Genomic DNA, 23509 nt, shown 5'->3' with positions numbered 1-23509 from the left:
GTCGTCCCCACCGTACGTACATACCCAAACCAGAAGCCATGGATTACAGGCAACATCTGCACTGAGCTTAAGGCTAGAGCTGCCGTTTTCAAGAAGCAGGACTCTAACCCGGAGGCTTATAAGAAATTCCGCTATGCCCACCAACAAACCATCAAACAGGCAAAGCGTCAATACAGGACTAAGATTGAATTGTACTACACCGGCTCTTATGCTCGTCGGATGTGGCAGGGCTTGAAAACCATTGGACTACAAAAGGAAGCACAGCCAAGAACTGCCCAGTGACACAAGCCTACCAGACGAGATAAACTACTTCTATGCTCACTTCGAGGCAAATAACACTGAAACATGCATGAGAGCACCAGCTGTTCCGGAAGACTGTGCGATCACGCTCTCCGCAGCCGATGTAAGCAAGACCTTTAAACAGGTCAACATTCACAAGGCTGCAGGGCAAGACAGATTACCAGGGTGTGTACTGCGAACATGCGCAGACCAACTGGTAAGTGTCTTCACTGACATTTTCAAACTCTCCCTGTCCGAGTCTGTAATACCAACATGTTTCAAGCAGACCACCATAGCGTTCTTGGGCACAGGGACTAAGGTAACTTGCCTAAATGACTACTGACTCATAGCACTCATGTCTGTAGCCATGAAGTGCTTTGAAAGACTGGTCATAGCTCACATCAGCACCATTATACCAGAAACCCTAGACCCACTTCAATTTGCATCCCACCCGAACAGATCCACAGATGACGCAATCTCTATTGCACTCCACACTGCCCTTTCCCACCTGGACAAAAGGAACACCTATGTGAGAATGCTATTAATTGATTACAGCTCAGCGTTCACCACCATAGTGCCCACGAAGCTCATCACTAAGCTAAGGACCCTGGGACTAAACACCTCCCTCTGCAACTGGATCCTGGACTTCCTGACGGGCCGCCCCCAGGTGGTAAAGGTAGGTAACAACACATCCGCCACGCTGATCCTCAACACGGGGGCCCCTCAAGGGTGCGTGCTCAGTCCCCTCCTGTAGTCCCTGTTCACTCATAACTGCACGGCCAGGCACGACTCCAACACCATCATCAAGTTTGCCGAGGACACAACAGTGGTAGGCCTGATCACCGACAACGATGAGACAGCCTATAGGGAGGAGTTCAGAGACCTGACCGTTTGGTGCTAGGATAACAATCTCTCCCTCAACGTGATCAAGACAAAGGAGATGATTGGAAAAAGAGGACCGAGCACGCCCCCATTCTCATCGAGGGGGCTGCAGTGGAGCAGGTTGAGAGCTTCAATTTCCTTGGTGTCCACATCACCAACAAACTAACATGGTCCAAGCACACCAAGACAGTCGTGAAGAGGGCATGACAAAGCCTATTCCCCCACAGGAGACTTGGCATGGGTCCTCAGATCCTCAAAAGGTTCTACAGCTGCACCATCGAGAGCATCCTGACTGGTTGCATCCCTGCCTGGTATGGCAACTGCTCGGCCTCCGACCGCAAGGCACTACAGAGGGTAGTGCGAACAGCCAAGTGCATCACTGGGGCCAAGCTTCCTGCCATCCAGGACCTGTGTGTGTGTGGGGGAGGGGGGTTGTTATGGTTGGCCTGTCCCAACAATGTCCGAGAAGGCTATAGGACAGGGCTATGGATGGCTATAGGGCAGGTCTATGGAAGGCTACAGGGCAGGGCTATGGGGCAGGGCTATAGGGCAGGGCTATGGAAGGCTATAGGGGAGGTCTATGAAAGACTATAGGGCAGAGCTATGGAAGGATATAGGGCAGGGCTATAGAGCAGGGCTATGGAAGGCTATTAGGGCAGGGCTATGGGGCAGGGCTAGGGAAGGCTATAGGCCAGGGCTATAGGGGAGGGCTATAGGGGAGGGCTATAGGGGAGGGCTATAGGGGAGGGCTATAGGGGAGGGCTATAGGGCAGGGCTATGGAAGGCTATAGGGCAGGGCTATACGGGAGGGCTATGGAAGGCTATAGGGGAGGGCTATGGAAGGCTATAGGGCAGGGCTATAGGGCAGGGCTATAGGGCAGGGCTATAGGGCAGGGCTATAGGGCAGGGCTATGGAAGGCTATAGGGTAGGGGTATGGAAGGCTCTGGGGGAGGGCAATGGGGGAGGGCTATAGGGGAGGGCTAAATTGGGGATAACACACAGCAAAGATAGAGCTAGCCAAGACTACCACTAAAACCCCAGAGCCCTTAGGCTTGGTCCTAATCCCAACCATCCACCACATCAATCAACTTGCTGTCCTGTTCTCGCTCTCTGTCACTTCCTGTCCAAAAAGACATGTTCAATTTATCCTGCACAGATTTGCAACTTAAAAGGATTACTTATGTGTTTTACTCTGCCCTGCCATTGCCTTCACAATGACCATCAGTGTCTGTTTGGTTTCGCAGCATACTGTGCTGCAGCTTAAAATAAAACCTGGGTCACCCTAGTCAGCTTTTCTTTGTCCCGATGACTGCAGCACATCTGTCCGTGGAGGGTACACGGCCCTGAACGAAACCGGCAACTCAAAGAGCGGGACAGATTTTGGGAGCGACTGGAGCTAGTATCTAGGTCACAGTCCCGGGGGAGGGAGGGAGAGAGAGCGAGAGAAAGAGAGAGACAGAGAGGGGAGAGCGAGAGAGGAGAGGAGGAGAGAGGAGATAGAAGAGAGAGAGGGTGTGCGTGTATGAACGTGCATATATGTGTGTGCGTTCTGTGTTGATGGGGGTGGTGGGGGGGGGGGGGGGGTTAATAACCCTTACTTAATCTGTGTGTCATCTAGGCTAAAACACACATACAGAATGTGCCAGTAACATTGTTACAGGAACAGAGTGCATTCAACAACAAGCACATATGTCTGGTGAACATTGTACTGTATTGGGAAGTGGCAGTAGCGGGAGCCTAGCAGTGGCGGGAGCCTAGCAGTGGCGGGAGCCTAGCAGGAGCCCCACACTGACTGTACGTACATACCCCAACCAGAAGCCATGGATTACAGGCAACATTCACACTGAGCTAAAGGGCAGAGCTGCCACTTTCAAGGTGAAGGACTAACCAGGAAGCTTACAAGAAATCCTGCTATGCTCTGCGAAGAACCATCAAACAGGCAAAGCGTCAATACAGGGATAAAATTGAATCATACTACACCGGCTCCAACGCTCGTCTTATGTGGCAGGGCTCGCAAACTATTACAGACTACAAAGGGAAGCACAGCCGCGAGCTGCCCAGTGACATGAGCCTACCAGACGAGCTAAATCACTTCTATGCTCGCTTCGAGGCAAGCAACACTGAGGCATGCATGAGAGTATCAGCTGTTCTGGACGACTGTGTGATCATGCTCTCCGTAGCCGACGTGAGTAAGACCTTTAAACAGGTCAATTTACACAAGGCTGCGTTGCCAGACGGATTACCAGGACGTGTGCTCCGGGCATGTGCTGACCAACTGGCAAGTGTCTTCACTGACATTTTCAACATGTCCCTGATTGAGTCTGTAATACCAACATGTTTCAAGCAGACCACCATAGTCCCTGTGCCCAAGAACACAAAGGCAACCGGCCTAAATGACTACAGACCCGTAGCACTCACGTCCATAGCCATGAAGTGCTTTGAAAGGCTGGTAATGGCACACATCAACACCATTATCCCAGAAACCCTAGACCCACTCCAATTTGCATACCGCCCAAACAGATCCACAGATGACGCAATCTCTATTGCACTCCACACTGCCCTTTCCCACCTGGACAAAAGCAACACTTATGTGAGAATGCTATTCATTGACTACAGCTCAGTGTTCAACACCATAGTGCCCTCAAAGCTCATCACTAAGCTAAGGATCCTGGGACTAAACACCTCCCCTGCAACTGGATCCTAGACTTCCTGACAGGCCACCCCCAGGTGGTAAGGGTAGGTAGCAACACATCTGCCATGCTGATCCTCAACACTGGAGCCCCCCAGGGGTGTGTGCTCAGTCCCCTCCTGTACTCCCTGTTCACCCACAACTGCATGGCCAGGCACGACTCCAACACCATCATTAAGTTTGCAGACGACACAACAGTGGTTAGCCTGATCACCGACAATGACAAGACAGCCTATAGGTAGGTCAGAGACCTGGCCGGGTGGTGCCAGAATAACAACCTATCCCTCAACGTAACCAAGACTAAGGAGATGATTGTGGACTACAGGAAAAGGAGGACCGAGTACGCCCCCATTCTCATCGTCGGGGCTGTAGTGGAGCAGGTTGAGAGCTTCAAGTTCCTTGGTGTCCACATCACCAACAAACTAGAATGGTCCAAACACAGCAAGACAGTCGTGAAGAGGGCACAACAAAGCCTATTCCCCGTCAGGAAACGAAAAAGCTTTGGCATGGGTCCTGAGATCCTCAAAAGGTTCTACAGCTGCAACATCAAGAACATCCTGACTGGTTGCATCACTGCCTGGTTCGGCAATTGCTCGGCCTCTGACCGCAAGGCACTACAGAGGGTAGTGCATACGGCCCAGTACATCACTGGGGCTAAGCTGCCTGCCATCCAGGACCTCTACACCAGGCGGTGTCAGAGGAAGCCCCTAAAAATTGTCAAAGACCCCAGCCACCCCAGTCATAGACTGTTCTCTCTACTACCGCACGGCAAGCGGTACCGGAGTGCCAAGTCTAGGACAAAAAGGCTTCAACAATTTTTACCCCCAAGCCATAAGACTCCTGAACAGGTAATCAAATGGCTACCCAGACTATTTGCATTGTGTGCCCCCAACCCCTCTTTTACGCTGCTGCTACTCTCTGTTTATCATATATGCACAGTCACTTTAATTATACATTCATGTACATATGTACATATTACCTCAATTAGCCCGACCAACCAGTGCTCCCGCACATTGGCTAACCGGGCTATCTGCATTGTGTCCTGCCAACCCCTCTTTAAGCTACTGCTACTCTCCGTTCATTATATATGCATAGTCACTTTAACCATATCTACATGTACATACTACCTCAATCACCCTGACTAACTGGTGTCTGTATGTAGCCTCGCTACTTTTATAGCCTTGCTACTGTTTTTCCACTGTCTTTTTACTGTTGTTTTTATTTCTTTACTTACCTATTGTTCACTTAATACCTTTTTTGCACTATTGGTTAGAGCCTGTAAGTAAGCATTTCACTGTAAGGTCTACACCTGTTGTATTCGGCGCACGTGACAAATAAACGTTGATTTTATTTGAGCAATGGCAGGAGCCTAGCAGAGCATCCTGGCTGGAGCCTAGCAGTGGCTGGAGCCTAGCAGTAGCAGGAGCCTAGCAGTGACAGGAGCCTAGCAGTGACAGGAGCCTAGCAGTGACAGGAGCCTAGCAGTGACAGGAGCCTAGCAGTGACAGGAGCCTAGCAGTGGCAGGAGCCTAGCAGTGGCAGGAGCCTAGCAGTGGCAGGAGCCTAGCAGTGGCAGGAGCCTAGCAGTGGCTGGAGCCTAGCAGTGACAGGAGCCTAGCAGTGACAGGAGCCTAGCAGTGACAGGAGCCTAGCAGTGACAGGAGCCTAGCAGTGGATGGAGCCTAGCAGTGGCAGGAGCCTAGCAGTGGCAGGAGCCTAGCAGTGACAGGAGCCTAGCAGTGACAGGAGCCTAGCAGTGACAGGAGCCTAGCAGTGACAGGAGCCTAGCAGTGGCTGGAGCCTAGCAGTGGCTGGAGCCTAGCAGTGGCTGGAGCCTAGCAGTGGCTGGAGCCTAGCAGTGGCTGGAGCCTAGCAGTGGCTGGAGCCTAGCAGGAGCCTAACAGTGGCTGGAGCCTAGCAGGAGCCTAACAGTGGCTGGAGCCTAGCAGGAGCCTAACAGTGGCTGGAGCCTAACAGTGGCTGGAGCGTAGCAGGAGCCTAGCAGTTTAAAAACAAATATATTTCACCTTTATTTAACCAGGTAGGCCAGTTGAGAACAAGTTCTCATTTACAACTGCGACCTGGGCAAGATAAAGCAAAGCAGTGCGACAAAAACAACAACACAGAGTTACACATGGGATAAACAAATGTACAGTCAATAACCCAATAGAAACAGTCTATGTACAGTGTGTGCAAACGACGTGAGGTGGTAAGGCAATAAATAGGCCATAGCAGCGAAGTTATTACAATTTTGCAAATTAACACTGGAGTGATAAATGTGCAGATGATGATGTGCAAGTAGAAATACTGGTGTGCAAGAGAGGAAAAAAGTTCATAAAATCAATATGAGGATGAGGTAGGTAGATTGGATGGGCTATTTACAGATTGGCTGTGTACAGCTGCAGCGATCAGTAAGTTGCTCAGATAGCTGATGCTTAAAGTTAGTGAGGGAGATATAGGTCTCCAACTTCAGCAATTTTTGCAATTCGTTCCAGTCATTGGCAGCAGAGAACTGGAAGGAAAGACGGCCAAAGGAAGTGTTGGCTTTGGGGATGACCAGTAAGATATACCTGCTGGAGCGTGTACTATGGTTGGGTGTTGTTATGGTGACCAGTGAGCTGAGATAAGGCGGAGCTTTACCTAAAAAAGACTTATAGATGACCTGGAGCCAGTGGGTCTGGCGACGAATATGTAGAGGGCCAGCCGACGAGAACATACAGGTCGCAGTGGTGGTATATGGGGCTTTGGTGACAATACGGATGGCACTGTGATAGACTGCATCCAGTTTGCTGAGCAGAGTGTTGGAGGCTATTTTGTAAATGACATCGCCGAAGTCGAGGATCGGTAAGATGGTCAGTTTTACTGTTTGGCAGCGTGAGTGAAGGAGGCTTTGTTGCGAAATAGGATGCCGATTCTAGATTTAGCTTTGGATTGGAGATGTTTAATATGAGTCAGGAAGGAGAATTTACAGCCTAGCCAGGCACCTAGGTATTTGTAGTTGTCCATATATTCTAAGTCAGGACCGTCCAGAGTAGTTATGCTAGTCGGGCGGGTGGGTGCAGGCAACAAATCGGTTGAAAAGCATGCATTTAGTTTTACTAGCGTTTAAGAGCAGTTGGAGGCCACGGAATGAGTGTTGTATGGCATTGAAGCTCGTTTTGGAGGTTTGTTAGCACAGTGTCCAAAGAAGGGCCAGATGTATACAGAATGGTGTTGTCTGCATAGAGGTGGATCAGGGAATCACCCGTAGCAAGAGTGACATTGTTGAAATATACAGAGAAAAGAGTCGGTCCGAGAATTGAACCCTGTGGTACCCCCATAGAGACTGCCAGAGGTCCGGACAACTAGCCCTCCGATTTGACACACTGAACTCTGAGAAGTATTTGGGGAACCAGGCGAGGCAGTCATTTGAGAAACCAAGGCTGTTGAGTCTGCTGATAAGAATACGGTGATTGACAGTCGAAAGCCTTGGCCAAGTCGATGAAGACGGCTGCACAGTACTGTCTTTTATCGATGGTGGTTATGATATCGTTTAGTACCTTTAGCGTGGCTGAGGTGCACCCGTGACCAACTTGGAAACCGGATTGTACAGCGGAGTGGGATGGGATTACGGTGGGATTCGAAATGGTCAGTGATCTGTTTGTTAACTTGGCTTTCGAAGACTTTAGAAAGGCAGAGCAGGATGGATATAGGTCTGTAACAGTTTGGGTCTAGCGTGTCACCCCCTTTGAAGAGGGGGATGACCGCGGCAGCTTTCCAATCTTTAGGGATCTCGGACGATATGAAAGAGGTTGAACAGACTGGTAATAGGGGTTGCCACAATGGCGGCAGATAGTTTTGGAAAGAGAGGGTCCAGATTGTCTAACCCAACTGATTTGTACGGGTCCAGGTTTTGCAGCTCTTTCAGAACATCTGCTATCTGGATTTGGGTGAAGGAGAACCTGGGGAGGCTTGGGCAAGTAGCTGCGGGGGGTGCGGAGCTGTTGGCCGGGGTTTGGGTAGCCAGGAGGAAAGCATGGCCAGCCGTAGAGAAATGCTTATTGAATTTCTCGATTATCGTGGATTTATCAGTGGTGACAGTGTTTCCTAGTCTCAATGCAGTGGGCAGCTGAGAGTGGCTGAAGCCTAGCAGTAGCATTCTAGAAGTAGCAGGAGCCTAGCAGTGGCTGGAGCCTAGCAGTGGCAGGAGCCTAGCAGTGGCAGGAGCCTAGCAGTGGCAGGAGCCTAGCAGTGGCAGGAGCCTAGCAGTGGCAGGAGCCTAGCAGTGGCTGGAGCCTAGCAGTGGCAGGAGCCTAGCAGTGGCTGGAGCCTAGCAGTGGCTAGCAAATGAAGAGCTGAGTTCTATCAGATCATCACAGTCTGTGAGTGGCCCTGGGTTAGGGCTGCTACTGTTGAAGTTGTTGATGATGTTCTTGTTGTTTCTCCTTCTCCCTATCCCTGCCGTTAGTGTTGTCCTGTCTGTCCCCAATGGGTGTTCAGCCAAGGGACAGCTCTGTTCTGGGACCAATGGGTTTCCAGCCCAGGGACAGCTCTGGGACAGTTGTGTTCAGTTCAGGCATGCTGGGGAGCAGGAGACTGCCTCTGTACACTGACAGCTCACATCAGCATCAAACAGCAGCTATCTTCGCCTCTAGACAGGGTGGAGTGGGGAACACACACACACACACACACACACACACACACACACACACACACACACACACACACACACACACACACACACACACACACACACACACACACACACACACACACACACACACACACACACACACACACACACACAGCCAGCCAGCCAGCCAGCCAGCCAGCCAGCCAGCCAGCCAGCCAGCCAGCCAGCCAGCCAGCCAGCCAGCCAGCCAGCCAGCCAGCCAGCCAGCCAGCCAGCCAGCCAGCCAGCCAGCCAGCCAGCCAGCCAGCCACTTCATGCCAGGTCTCTGCAGGCACATTCTGGTGGGACATCAGTGACATTGCCTCCAGAGAACTATATCCAAGATTTTTCTCAATACTCCTTTAGAGATGTAATCTCTCTCTCTCTCCATAGAACAGGTTCACTAAAGGGGTTGTGACGCAGACTGTTCCCTCCTCTGGATGTTCTGGCAGGCCCAGCCACACTAACATGGCAGGGTTAAGACCAGGACAAGCTGACATGACATGGGTTACGACCAGGACAGGCTGATAAAACATGTCTAGATGGTCACGCAAAGAAGAGAGGAGAGATGTTGGATGGGATGGGGGCGAAAGGAGAGGAAGGAGGAAGGGGAGGAGATGAAGGAAGAGGAGGAGAGGAGATGAGGGAAAGAAGGAGAGGAGATGAGGGAAAGAAGGAGAGGAGATGAGGGAAAGAAGGAGAGGAGATGAGGGAAAGAAGGAGAGGAGATGAGGGAAAGAAGGGGAGGAGATGAGGGAAAGAAGGGGAGGAGATAAGGGAAAGAAGGGGAGGAGATAAGGGAAAGAAGGAGAGGAGATGAGGGAAAGAAGGGGAGGAGATGAGGGAAAGAAGGGGAGGAGATGAGGGAAAGAAGGGGAGGAGATGAGGGAAGAGGAGGGAAAGAAGATGACATCATCTCTCTCTCCCTCACTTGCCAGTTGTGCTGTGTCAGAGGCCATGTTACCATGTCAACCCTTCTGCTCAGCCAACCATAAAACTGAACCAGCCTGCCTGATGACATGATTGTTCAGAGCCAAAGAGCATGATTCAGCTGGCACATCAACCTGTCATAGGGCATTAGAGAAGCCTCACGTAGCATATTTTATAAAACACGCTAGCTAGACGCAACAACTCATAGATAGGTAGTCTGCTTCATATTTGACCTGTGTGTCCCCAGACTAAATGACTTGTCTTATAAGTAGCATTGAAAGGACTTGACGTAACATTTTTCACTGTGTGGGGTGTGAAGAAAGTACAGGAGAGAAAGTAGCCTGGTCCCAGATCAGTTTGTGCCAATGGGGCATGACAATAAACAGAGGAGTTGGCAGGACACCACAAACAGATCTGGGACCAAGCTGAGCAAGGGCATTGCACAGAAATATCATGCTGTTCATGTTGACAATGAGCTTGCCTGGTGCTGCTAAAACATAAAATATAAACATTGAGGCTTAAATATGGAATGATATTAGTGACAGCAGAGATTGAATTTGAATTCAATACTTTTCCATTTGTATTCCAAAATTGAATTCAAATTCAACAGTTTTTAATGTGTATTGCACAAAATCAATGATTAAATGCATACATTGAATTTGAAACGAGTGCATATCTAACTGTAAGACCTGGTCATTCAAATGTAGAAGATGTTCCTAAAACCAGAATAAAAAGATGAAGTGTAGTGGGTAGGAAAGAAGGCCTGAGAAGAGAAGAGACGACACTCACCCCTGGCCTGCCAACAGGCTCAGCACTCTGCCTTTCTCTCCTCCGCTCCTGACCAATGATATCCTTCAAATACTCATTTACCTGATTAAAAGACGGAGAGAGAAAGTTAATTATCTTGTTAGTTGGAGGGCTTCCATAACCTTTGACTCTACAGAATCTTGTTTTACCACAATCCATTGCCAACCGAAATATGTTCCTCTTAGTTCTGCTATTACGGTCTTAAACCCCTATTTTCTTACTGTCATGTAAGAATGTCACAACTATGATTTAAGAAAGGTTTACAAAAGTCCCTTCAAAAGCTTACAAACCTTCCAGCAATTTGACTTGCCCAGTTAAATAAAGGTGAAATAAAATAAAATAATCATGTCCCTGTAGTTGAAAGATACATTATTGGAGTTCAAAGGTTATCAACGGTTATCAACGTCTGCAGTGTGTCACATGCTTCCCCCGAAAGATTCCATGACAACACCAGTTATTGTGTGTGTTGTGTCATGTGTCTATATGATTATCCAAAATTAAATCTAGAATCGGCATCCAATTTCACAACAAAGCATCCTTCACTCATGCTGCCACACATACCCTCATAAAACTGACCATCCTACCGATCCTCGACTTCATTAACAAAATAGCCTCTAACACTCTACTCAGCAAATTGGATGCACTCTATCACAGTGCCATCCGTTTTATCACCAAAGCCCCATATACTACCCACCACTGCGACCTGTATGCTCTCGTTGGCTGGCCTTTGCTTCATATTCGTCACCAAACCCACTGGCTCCAGGTCATCTATAAGTCTTTGCTAGGTAAAGCTCTGCCTTATCTCAGCTCACTGGTCACCATAGCAGGACCCACCTGTAGCACATGCTCCAGCAGGTATATTTCAATGGTCACCCCCAAAGCCAATTCCTCCTTTGGCCGCCTTTCCTTCCAGTTCTCTGCTGCCAATGACGGGAACGAATTGCAAAAATGACTGAAGCTGGAGACTCATATCTCCCTCACTAACTTCAAGCACCAGCTGTCAGAGCAGCTCACAGATCACTGCACCTGTACATAGCCCATCTATAAATAGCCCATCCAACTACCTCATCCCCATACTGTTATTTATTTATTTTGCTCCTTTGCACCCCAGTATCTCTACTTGCACATTCATCTTCTGCACATCTATCACTCCAGTGTTTAATTGCTAAATTGTAATTATTTCGCCAGTATGGCCTATTTAAATAAAGGTGAAATAAAAAATAAAAAATGTCTGTGTACAGGTGTGGAGCGGTGTGTGTGTACAGGTGTGGAGCAGTGTGTGTGTACAGGTGTGGGGCGGTGTGTGTGTACAGGTGTGGAGCGGTGTGTGTGTACAGGTGTGGAGCGGTGTGTGTGTACAGGTGTGGAGCGGTGTGTGTGTACAGGTGTGGAGCGGTGTGTGTGTACAGGTGTGGAGCGGTGTGTGTGTACAGGTGTGGAGCGGTGTGTGTGTACAGGTGTGGAGCGGTGTGTGTATACAGGTGTGGAGCGGTGTGTGTATACAGGTGTGGAGCGGTGTGTGTATACAGGTGTGGAGCGGTGTGTGTGTAAATAGGTAAGATAGTACAGTATCTAAGACTGCGTGTGTTTTAGTGTATGGGTCTCCAGCAGGCCAGAGCTAGAAGCCACCCAGTGTTCCCAGCAGAGGAATGTAAGACCCAGTACAGCCCTGTACAGAGGAATGTAAGGCCCAGTACAGAGGAATGCAAGGCCCAGTACAGAGGAATGCAAGGCCCAGTACAGAGGAATGCAAGGCCCAGTACAGAGGAATGCAAGGCCCAGTACAGAGGAATGCAAGGCCCAGTACAGAGGAATGCAAGGCCCAGTACAGAGGAATGCAAGGCCCAGTACAGAGGAATATAAGGCCCAGTACAGAGGATTGTATGGCCCAGTACAGAGGATTGTAAGGCCCAGTACAGCCCAGTACAAAGGAATGGAGCTCTTTGGCATCAACTCAACTCGCCGTGTTTGGAGGAGGAGGAATGCTGCCTATGACCCCAAGAACACCATCTCCACCGTCAAACATGGAGGTGGAAACATTATGCTTTGGGGGTGTTTTTCTGCTAAGGGGACAGGACAACTTCACCGCATCAGGACAGGTGGCGAATCGCATCTCTGCATGTCTGGCAGACATATCAATATGGATGACGGATCACCACCTCAAGCTGAACCTCGGCAAGACGGAGCTGCTCTTCCTCCCGGGGAAGGACTGCCCTTTCCATGATCTCGCCATCACGGTGGACAACTCCATTGTGTCCTCCTCCCAGAGTGCTAAGAGCCTCGGCGTGACCCTGGACAACACCCTGTCGTTCTCCGCTAACATCAAGGCGGTGACCCGATCCTGTAGGTTCATGCTATACAACATTCGCAGAGTACAACCCTGCCTTACACAGGAAGCGGCGCAGGTCCTAATCCAGGCACTTGTCATCTCCCGTCTGGATTACTGCAACTCCCTGTTGGCGGGGCTCCCTGCCTGTGCCATTAAACCCCTACAACTCATCCAGAACGCCGCAGCCCGTCTGGTGTTCAACCTTCCCAAGTTCTCTCATGTCACCCCGCTCCTCCACACACTCCACTGGCATCCAGTTGAAGCTCGCATCTGCTACAAGACCATGGTGCTTGCCTACGGAGCTGTGAGAGGAACGGCACCTCCGTACCTTCAGGCTCTGATCAGGCCCTACACCCAAACAAGGGCACTGCGTTCATCAACCTCTGGCCTGCTGGCCCCCCTACCTCTGCGGAAGCACAGTTCCCACTCAGCCCAGTCAAAACTGTTCGCTGCTCTGGCACCCCAATGGTGGAACAAGCTCCCTCACGATGCCAGGACAGCGGAGTCAATCACCACCTTCCGTAGACACCTGAAACCCCACCTCTTTAAGGAATACCTGGGATAGGATATAGTAATCCTTCTAACCTCCCCCCCACCCCCCCCCCCCAAAAAAAAGATATAGATGTACTATTGTAAAGTGGTTGTTCCACTGGATATCATAAGGTGAATGCACCAATTTCTAAGTCGCTCTGGATAAGAGCGTCTGCTAAATGACGTAAATGTAAATGTAAATGCATCAAAGGGACGATGGACGGGGCCATGTACCGTCAAATCTTGGGTGAGAACCTCCTTCCCTCAGCCAGGGCATTGAAAATGGGTCATGGATGGGTATTCCAGCATGACAATGACCCACAACACACGGCCAAGGCAACAAAGGAGTGGCTCAAGAAGAAGCACATTAAGGTCCTGGAGTGGCCTAGCCAGTCTCCAGACCTTAATCCCATAGAACATCTGTGGAGGGAGCTGAAGGTTCGAGTTGCCAAACGTCAGCCTCGAAAACTTAATGACTTGGAGAAGATCTGCAAAGAGGAATGGGACAAAATCCCTCCTGAGATGTGTGCAAACCTGGTGGCCAACTACAAGAAACATTTGACCTCTGTGATTGCCAACAAGGGTTTTGCCACCATGTACTAAGTCATGTTTTGCAGAGGGGTAAAATACTTATTTCCCTCATTAAAATGCAAATCATTTTCTAACATTTTTGTCATGGGTTTTTCTGGATTTTTTTGTTGTTATTCTGTCTCTCACTGTTCAAATAAACCTACAATTAAAATTGTAGACTGATCATTTCTTTGTCAGTGGGCAAACGTACAAAATCAGCAGGGGATCAAATACTTTTTTCCCCTCACTGTAAGGCCCAGCACAGAGGAATGTAAGGCCCAGTACAGAGGAATGTAAGGCCCAGTACAGCCCAGTACAGAGGAATGTAAGGCCCAGTACAGTCCAGTACAGAGAAATGTAAGGCCCAGTACAGAGAAATGTAAGGAGGATTGTAAGGCCCAGTACAGAGGATTGTAAGGCCCAGTACAGAGGATTGTAAGGCCCAGTACAGAGGATTGTAAGGCCCAGTACAGAGGATTGTAAGGCCCAGTACAGAGGAATGTAAGGCCCAGTACAGCCCAGTGCAGAGGAATGTAAGGCCCAGTACAACCCAGTACAGAGGAATGTAAGGCCCAGTACAACCCAGTACAGAGGAATGTAAGGCCCAGTACAACCCAGTACAGAGGAATGTAAGGCCCAGTACAACCCAGTACAGAGGAATGTAAGGCCCAGTACAACCCAGTACAGAGGATTGTAAGGCCCAGTACAACCCAGTACAGAGGATTGTAAGGCCCAGTACAGAGGAATGTAAGGCCCAGTACATCCCAGTACCCTCGATCACCACATTCTTTTGGAGAGATTGGAAACCCAAATTGGTCTACACGGACAAGTTCTGGCCTCGTTTAGATCTTATCTGTCAGAAAGATATCAGTTTGTCTCTGTGGATGGTTGGTCCTCTGACAAATCAACTGTAAATTTCGGTGTTCCTCAAGGCTCCGTTTTAGGACCACTTTTGTTTTCACTATATATTTTACCTCTTGGTGATGTCATTCGGAAACATAATGTTAACTTTCACTGCTATGCGACAACACACAGCTGTACATTTCGATGAAACATGGTGAAGCCCCAAAATTGCCCTCCCTGGAAGCCTTTGTTTCAGACATAAGGAAGTGGATGGCGGCAAATGTTCTACTTTCAAACTCAGACAAAACAGAGATGCTAGTTCTAGGTCCCAAGAAACAAAGAGATCTTCTGTTGAATTTGACAATTAATCTTGATGGTTGTACAGTCATCTCAAATAAAACTGTTTAAGGCCTTGGCATTACTCAGGACCCTGATCTCTCTTTTGACAAACATATCAAGACTGTTTCAAGGACAGCTTTTTTCCATCTACGTAACATTGCAAAAATCAGAAACTTTCTGTCTAAACAATGATGCAGAAAAATGTATTCATGCTTTTGTCACTTCTAGGTTACACAACTGCAATGCTCTACTTGCAGGCTACCCGGATAAAGCACTAAATAAACTTCAGTTAGTGCTAAACACGGCTGCTAGAACCAAAACATTTGGTCAGCCCTCACTAACACTAAGGCAGCATCTCACTAACACTAAGGCAGCATCTCACTAACACTAAGGCAGCATCTCACTAACACTAAGGCAGCATCTCACTAAGGCAGCACCTCACTAAGGCAGCACCTCACTAACACTAAGGCAGCATCTCACTAACACTAAGGCAGCACCTCACTAAGGCAGCACCTCACTAACACTAAGGCAGCACCTCACTAACACTAAGGCAGCATCTCACTAACACTAAGGCAGCACCTCACTAACACTAAGGCAGCACCTCACTAACACTAAGGCAGCACCTCACTAACACTAAGGCAGCATCTCACTAACACTAAGGCAGCATCTCACTAACACTAAGGCAGCACCTCACTAACACTAAGGCAGCATCTCACTAACACTAAGGCAGCATCTCACTAACACTAAGGCAGCATCTCACTAACACTAAGGCAGCATCTCAGCTAACAATAAGGCAGCATCTCAGCTAACAATAAGGCAGCATCTCACTAACACTAAGGCAGCATCTCACTAACACTAAGGCAGCACCTCACTAAGGCAGCACCTCACTAACACTAAGGCAGCACCTCACTAACACTAAGGCAGCACCTCACTAACACTAAGGCAGCATCTCACTAACACTAAGGCAGCATCTCACTAACACTAAGGCAGCATCTCACTAACACTAAGGCAGCATCTCACTAACACTAAGGCAGCATCTCACTAACACTAAGGCAGCATCTCACTAACACTAAGGCAGCATCTCACTAACAATAAGGCAGCATCTCACTAACACTAAGGCAGCATCTCACTAACACTAAGGCAGCACCTCACTAACACTAAGGCAGCACCTCACTAACACTAAGGCAGCATCTCCCTAACACTAAGGCAGCATCTCACTAACACTAAGGCAGCATCTCACTAACACTAAGGCAGCATCTCACTAACACTAAGGCAGCATCTCACTAAGGCAGCATCTCACTAAGGCAGCATCTCAGCTAACAATAAGGCAGCATCTCACTAACACTAAGGCAGCACCTCACTAACACTAAGGCAGCACCTCACTAACACTAAGGCAGCACCTCACTAACACTAAGGCAGCACCTCACTAACACTAAGGCAGCACCTCACTAACACTAAGGCAGCACCTCACTAACACTAAGGCAGCATCTCACTAACACTAAGGCAGTATCTCACTAACACTAAGGCAGCATCTCACTAACACTAAGGCAGCATCTCACTAACACTAAGGCAGCATCTCACTAACACTAAGGCAGCATCTCAGCTAACAATAAGGCAGCATCTCAGCTAACAATAAGGCAGCATCTCACTAACACCAAGGCAGCATCTCACTAACACTAAGGCAGCATCTCACTAACACTAAGGCAGCATCTCACTAACACTAAGGCAGCATCTCACTAACACTAAGGCAGCATCTCACTAACACTAAGGCAGCATCTCACTAACACTAAGGCAGCATCTCAACTAACACTAAGGCAGCATCTCAGCTAACAATAAGGCAGCATCTCAGCTAACACTAAGGCAGCATCTCACTAACACTAAGGCAGCACCTCACTAACATTAAGGCAGCACCTCACTAAGGCAGCACCTCACTAACACTAAGGCAGCATCTCACTAACACTAAGGCAGCATCTCACTAAGGCAGCATCTCAGCTAACAATAAGGCAGCATCTCAGCTAACAATAAGGCAGCATCTCAGCTAACACTAAGGCAGCATCTCACTAACACTAAGGCAGCATCTCACTAACACTAAGGCAGCATCTCACTAAGGCAGCATCTCACTAACACTAAGGCAGCACCTCACTAACACTAAGGCAGCACCTCACTAAGGCAGCACCTCACTAACACTAAGGCAGCACCTCACTAACACTAAGGCAGCATCTCACTAACACTAAGGCAGCATCTCACTAACACTAAGGCAGCATCTCCCTAACACTAAGGCAGCATCTCCCTAACACTAAGGCAGCATCTCACTAACACTAAGGCAGCATCTCCGTGTCCCCTATATAGAGCACTATATTTGACCAGGGCCCTGTGGTAAGCACCCTAACACTCCCCCCTCCACTGTCACAGAGACAGGCCCAGGGCAAGACCGCCCCCACACAGAACAACATGCACAGTCGGTCCCAATTCACCCCCTAGCCTTTTCCCTTGGCCCCATCCCTTTGATTCATGTCATTTATTCATACAGGGTGGGGGGGAAAAATCTTTTAAAATGCCAAGCATAAATTGTGAAAATACAATACAAAAAAATTTAGCCCTTCTCAGTAGACATTGTAGATTTTCAGAGGGTGTCTTGTCCTGCAGAGGGGAAAAGAGAGTGTTGCTTGTCCTGCAGAGGGGGAAAGAGGGTTGCTTGTCCTGCAGAGGGGAAAAGAGAGGGTTGCTTGTCCTGCAGAGGGGAAAAGAGAGGGTTGCTTGTCCTGAAGGGCGGGGGGGAAGAGAGGGTCGCTTGTCCTGCAGAGGGGGACAGAGAGGGTTGCTTGTCCTGAAGGGCGGGGGGGAAGAAAGGGTCGCTTGTCCTGCAGAGGGGAAAAGAGAGGGTTGCTTGTCCTGCAGAGGGGAAAAGAGAGGGTTGCTTGTCCTGCAGAGGGGAAAAGAGGGTTGCTTGTCCTGCAGAGGGGAAAGAGGGTTGCTTGTCCTGCAGAGGGGAAAGAGAGGGTTGCTTGTCCTGCAGAGGGGGAAAGAGGGTTGCTTGTCCTGCAGAGGGGGACAGAGAGGGTTGCTTGTCCTGCAGAGGGGGACAGAGAGGGTTGCTTGTCCTGCAGAGGGGGACAGAGAGGGTTGCTTGTCCTGCAGAGGGGAAAGAGAGGGTTGCTTGTCCTGCAGAGGGGGACAGAGAGGGTTGCTTGTCCTGCAGAGGGGGACAGAGAGGGTTGCTTGTCCTGCAGAGGGGGACAGAGAGGGTGTCTTGTCCTGCAGAGGGGGACAGAGAGGGTTGCTTGTCCTGCAGAGGGGGAAAGAGGGTTGCTTGTCCTGCAGAGGGGAAAAGAGAGGGTTGCTTGTCCTGCAGAGGGGAAAAGAGAGGGTTGCTTGTCCTGAAGGGCGGGGGGGAAGAGAGGGTCGCTTGTCCTGCAGAGGGGGACAGAGAGGGTTGCTTGTCCTGAAGGGCGGGGGGGAAGAAAGGGTCGCTTGTCCTGCAGAGGGGAAAAGAGAGGGTTGCTTGTCCTGCAGAGGGGAAAAGAGAGGGTTGCTTGTCCTGCAGAGGGGAAAAGAGGGTTGCTTGTCCTGCAGAGGGGAAAGAGGGTTGCTTGTCCTGCAGAGGGGAAAGAGAGGGTTGCTTGTCCTGCAGAGGGGGAAAGAGGGTTGCTTGTCCTGCAGAGGGGGACAGAGAGGGTTGCTTGTCCTGCAGAGGGGGACAGAGAGGGTTGCTTGTCCTGCAGAGGGGGACAGAGAGGGTTGCTTGTCCTGCAGAGGGGAAAGAGAGGGTTGCTTGTCCTGCAGAGGGGGACAGAGAGGGTTGCTTGTCCTGCAGAGGGGGACAGAGAGGGTTGCTTGTCCTGCAGAGGGGGACAGAGAGGGTGTCTTGTCCTGCAGAGGGGGACAGAGAGGGTTGCTTGTCCTGCAGAGGGGGAAAGAGAGGGTTGCTTGTCCTGCAGAGGGGAAAAGAGAGGTTTGATTGTCCTGCAGAGGGGAAAAGAGAGGGTTGCTTGTCCTGCAGAGGGGGACAGAGAGGGTGTCTTGTCCTGCAGAGGGGGACAGAGAGGGTGTCTTGTCCTTCAGAGGGGGAAAGAGAGGGTTGCTTGTCCTGCAGAGGGGAAAAGAGAGGTTTGATTGTCCTGCAGAGGGGGACAGAGAGGGTTGCTTGTCCTGCAGAGGGGGACAGAGAGGGTTGCTTGTCCTGCAGAGGGGGAAAGAGAGGTTTGATTGTCCTGCAGAGGGGAAAAGAGAGGGTTGCTTGTCCTGCAGAGAGGGACAGAGAGGTTTGATTGTCCTGCAGAGGGGAAAAGAGAGGGTTGCTTGTCCTGCAGAGGGGGACAGAGAGGGTTGCTTGTCCTGCAGAGGGGGACAGAGAGGGTTGCTTGTCCTGAAGAGGGGGACAGAGAGGGTTGCTTGTCCTGCAGAGGGGGACAGAGAGGGTTGCTTGTCCTGCAGAGGGGGACAGAGAGGGTTGCTTGTCCTGCAGAGGGGAAAAGAGAGGGTTGCTTGTCCTGCAGAGGGGGACAGAGAGGGTTGCTTGTCCTGCAGAGGGGGACAGAGAGGGTTGCTTGTCCTGCAGAGGGGGACAGAGAGGGTTGCTTGTCCTCCAAAAGGGGAAAGAAGCAGACAGAAGCAAAGTAGTAAGAGGCGGTGCAGTACAGCTCAGCTCAGTAGTGTGAAAAGGGAACAAATGTATGATGCCCAGCTGGTCTAGACTTTAGGTGGTCCTATTCATGTGTGTGGGTCTGTGTGTGTGTTAGAATGCCGTGCAGGTACCTTGTTGATCCAGCTGGTCATGGCGTCCTCGGTGTTGTACGGTGTGTCTGCATCTTCATCGTGGTGGGAGGAGTACTGGAGGACGCACGCCACCACCTTCCCCACGCTCACCGTCTCCACCGTGTACGCCATCATCAGCGTGTCCATCATCGCCAGGTGGGCACTCTGAAAGGGGAAACAGGAAATGAGGTAATTGTGGATCTGAAAAGGCTTTAGTCAGTGATGTTTGTGGGGAATTCATAATGGGGACACGTTCTAATCAGGTTACTCTGGTAGCCTCCTTAGTAGGGAATTCATCATGGGGACACGTTCTAATCAGGTTACTCCAGTAGCCTCCTTAGTAGGGAATTCATCATGGGGACACGTTCTAATCAGGTTACTCCAGTAGCCTCCTTAGTAGGGAATTCATCATGGGGACACGTTCTAATCAGGTTACTCTGGTAGCCTCCTTAGTAGGGAATTCATGGGGACACGTTCCAGCCAGGTTACTCCAGTAGCCTCCTTAGTAGGGAATATGTTCCAATCAGGTTACTCTGGTAGCTGCCTTACTCCCTATACACTTGTTAACTTGGTTAACTGGTACCACGGCCCTATACGTTTTTTGGGCCAGGCACAAAATCACCAGTGTAAACCCCAAGCACCGGTGTAAATAAACGCCAAGCACCCGTGTAAATAAACCCCAAGCACCCGTGTAAATAAACGCCAAGCACCCGTGTAAATAAACCCTAAGCACCCGTGTAAATAAACCCCAAGCACCCGTGTAAATAAACCCCAAGCACCCATGTGAAACACTATATTGGAAAAGCCCTAGAAAAGTATGGAATATGGTGGAAGCTAAACCTGGCCTATCAGAAGGGTGGGTGGAGCTATTGCAACCTTTATTAGACCCATCAAGATCTATCCAATCTGCAAAACGAGGTAAGGGAGCAAGTTCTGAGAATGGAATTGAACCGTGGAGTCCTAGCTACCCCGTGCGCGAGAGAGAGAGAGAGAGAGAGAGAGTGCGAGAGAGAGAGAGCGTGCGCGAGAGAGAGAGAGGCCTACACCAAGCCTGCAGCCTGAGTCAGGATTTGAGTCTCTCTGTGTCAACCACAGTAGTACAGTAATATAATGTATCTCTAGTACAGTAATATCATGTACAGTGGCTTGTGAAAATATTCACCCCCCTTGGCATTTTTCCTATTTTGTTGCCTTACAACCTGGAATTAAAATTGATTTTGGGGGGGGGGGGGGTTTGTATCATTTGATTTACACAACATGCCTACCACTTTGAAGATAAAATATTTTTTATTGTGAAACAAACAAGAAAAGTTAGACAAAAAAAAATGAAAACTTGAGCGTGCATAACTATTCACCCCCCCAAAGTCAATACTTTGTAGAGCCATCTTTTGAAGCCATTACAGCTGCAAGTCTCATGGGATATGTCTCTATAAGCTTGGCACATCTAACCACTGGGATTTTTGCCCATTCTTCAAAGCAAAACTGCTCCAGCTCCTTCAAGTTGGATGGGTTCCACTGGTGTACAGCAATCTTTAAGTCATTCCACAGCTTCTCAATTGGATTGAGGTCTGGGCTTTGACTAGGCCATTCCAAGACATTTAAATGTTTCCTCTTAAACCACTCGAGTGTTGCTTTAGCAGTATGCTTAGGGTCATTGTCCTGATTGAAGGTGAACCTCCATCCCAGTCTCAAATTTCTGGAAGATTGAAACAGGTTTCCCTCAAGAATTTCCCTGTATTCAGCGCCATCCATTATTCCTTCAATTCTGACCAGTTTCCCAGTCCCTGCCGATGAAAAACATCCCCACAGCATGATGCTGCCACCACCATGCTTCACTGTAGGGATGGTGTTCTCAGAGTGATGAGAGGTGTTGGATTTGCGCCAGACATAGCGTTTTCCTTGATGGTCAAAAAGCTCAGTTTAGTCTCATCTGAACAGAGTACCTTCTTCCATATGTTTGGGAAGTCTCCTACATGCCTTTTGGCGAACACCAAACATGTTTGCTTAATTTTTCTGGCCACTCTTCCCTAAAGCCCAGTTCTGTGGAGTTTACGGCTTAAAGTGGTCCTATGGACAGATACTCCAATATCCGCTGTGGAGCTTTGCAGCTCCTTCAGGGTTATCTTTGGTCTCTTTGTTGCCTCTCTGATTAATTCCCTCCTTGCCTGGTCCGTGAGTTTTTGGTGGGCGGCCCTCTCTTGGCAGGTTTGTTGTGGTGCCATATTCTTTCCATTTTTTGATAATGGATTTAATGGTGCTCCGTGGGATGTTCAAAGTTTCAGATAGTTTCTTATAACCCAACCCTGATCTGTACTTCTCCACAACTTTGTCCCTGACCTGTTTGGAGAGATCCTTGGTCTTCATTTTTATTTATTTATTTCACCTTTATTTAACCAGGTAGGCAAGTTGAGAACAAGTTCTCATTTACAATTGCGACCTGGCCAAGATAAAGCAAGCAGTTCGACACATACAACAACACAGAGTTACACATGGAGTAAAACAAACATACAGTCAATAATATAGTAGAAAAATAAGTCTATATACAAAGTGAGCAAATGAGGTGAGATAAGGGAGGTAAAGGCAAAAAAGGCCATGGTGGCGAAGTAAATACAATATAGCAAGTAAAACACTGGAATGGTAGATTTGCAGTGGAAGAAAGTGCAAAGTAGAAATAGAAATAATGGGGTGCAAAGAAGCAAAATAAATAAATAAATACAGTAGGGGAAGAGGTAGTTGTTTGGGCTATATACAGGTGCAGTAATCTGTGAGCTGCTCTGACAGCAGGTGCTTAAAGCTAGTGAAGGAGATAAGTGTTTTAGACATTTTCATTGTGCTGCTTGCTTGGTGGTGCCCATTGCTAGTGGTGTTGCAGACTCTGGCGCCTTTCAGAACAAGTGTACATATACTGAGATCATGTGACAGATCACGTGACACTTAGATTGCACACAGGTGGACTTTATTTAACTAATTATTGGACTTCTGAAGATAATTGGTTGCACCAGATCTTATTTAGGGACTTCATAGCAAAGGGGGTGAATACATTTGCACGCACAACTTTTCCGTTTTTTATTATTTTTTTAAATAATCTTTTGAAACAAGTTATTTTTTTCATTTCACTTCACCAATTTGGACTATTTTGTATATGTACATTACATGAAATCCAAAACACGGCTGAGACGCCGCTGACACACGGCTGAGACCAGGAACCAGGCCGTAGAGCACCACCAGACCAGGAACCAGGCCGTACAGCACCACCAGACCAGGAACCAGGCCGTACAGCACCAACAGACCAGGAACCAGGCCGTACAGCACCAACAGACCAGGAACCAGGCCGTACAGCACCACCAGACCAGGAACCAGGCCGTAGAGCACCACCAGACCAGGAACCAGGCCGTACAGCACCACCAGACCAGGAACCAGGCCGTACAGCACCACCAGACCAGGAACCAGGCCGTACAGCACCACCAGACCAGGAACCAGGCCGTACAGCACCACCAGACCAGGAACCAGGCCGTACAGCACCACCAGACCAGGAACCAGGCCGTACAGCACCAACAGACCAGGAACCAGGCCGTACAGCACCAACAGACCAGGAACCAGGCCGTACAGCACCAACAGACCAGGAACCAGGCCGTACAGCACCAACAGACCAGGAACCAGTATGTCATCCACTAACAGACCAGGAGCCAGTATGTCCTCCACTAACAGACCAGGAACCAGTATGTCCTCCACTAACAGACCAGGAGCCAGTATGTCCTCCACTAACAGACCAGGAGCCAGTATGTCCTCCACTAACAGACCAGGAGCCAGTATGTCCTCCACTAACAGACCAGGAGCCAGTATGTCCTCCACTAACAGACCAGGAGCCAGTATGTCCTCCACTAACAGACCAGGAGCCAGTAT

The 23509-nt window shown here is 49.2% G+C and overlaps 1 protein-coding gene across 2 annotated transcripts in view; it reads right to left on the bottom strand.

Moving 5' to 3' along the window:
* Positions 1 to 23509, bottom strand: part of LOC115151491 (calmodulin-regulated spectrin-associated protein 2) — a 91445-nt gene that overhangs the window by 32189 nt on the left and 35747 nt on the right. The window contains exons 4-5 of one of the 2 annotated variants that reach the window (XM_029695469.1): positions 19607 to 19771; positions 10222 to 10302 (exon numbers count right to left, since the gene is read on the bottom strand). In XM_029695469.1, the coding sequence (XP_029551329.1) occupies positions 10222 to 10302; positions 19607 to 19771 (246 nt within the window). Of the gene's footprint in view, positions 1 to 10221; positions 10431 to 19606; positions 19772 to 23509 lie in introns of those variants that run through there. The other variant, XM_029695467.1, reaches the window with a different exon arrangement.

This window comes from Salmo trutta, chromosome 17, assembly GCF_901001165.1.
Source record: "Salmo trutta chromosome 17, fSalTru1.1, whole genome shotgun sequence".
Classification (NCBI taxonomy): Eukaryota; Metazoa; Chordata; class Actinopteri; order Salmoniformes; family Salmonidae; genus Salmo; species Salmo trutta.
The sequence above is the reverse complement of the archived record's forward strand: the minus strand, read 5'-3'. Positions and strand labels throughout refer to the sequence as shown.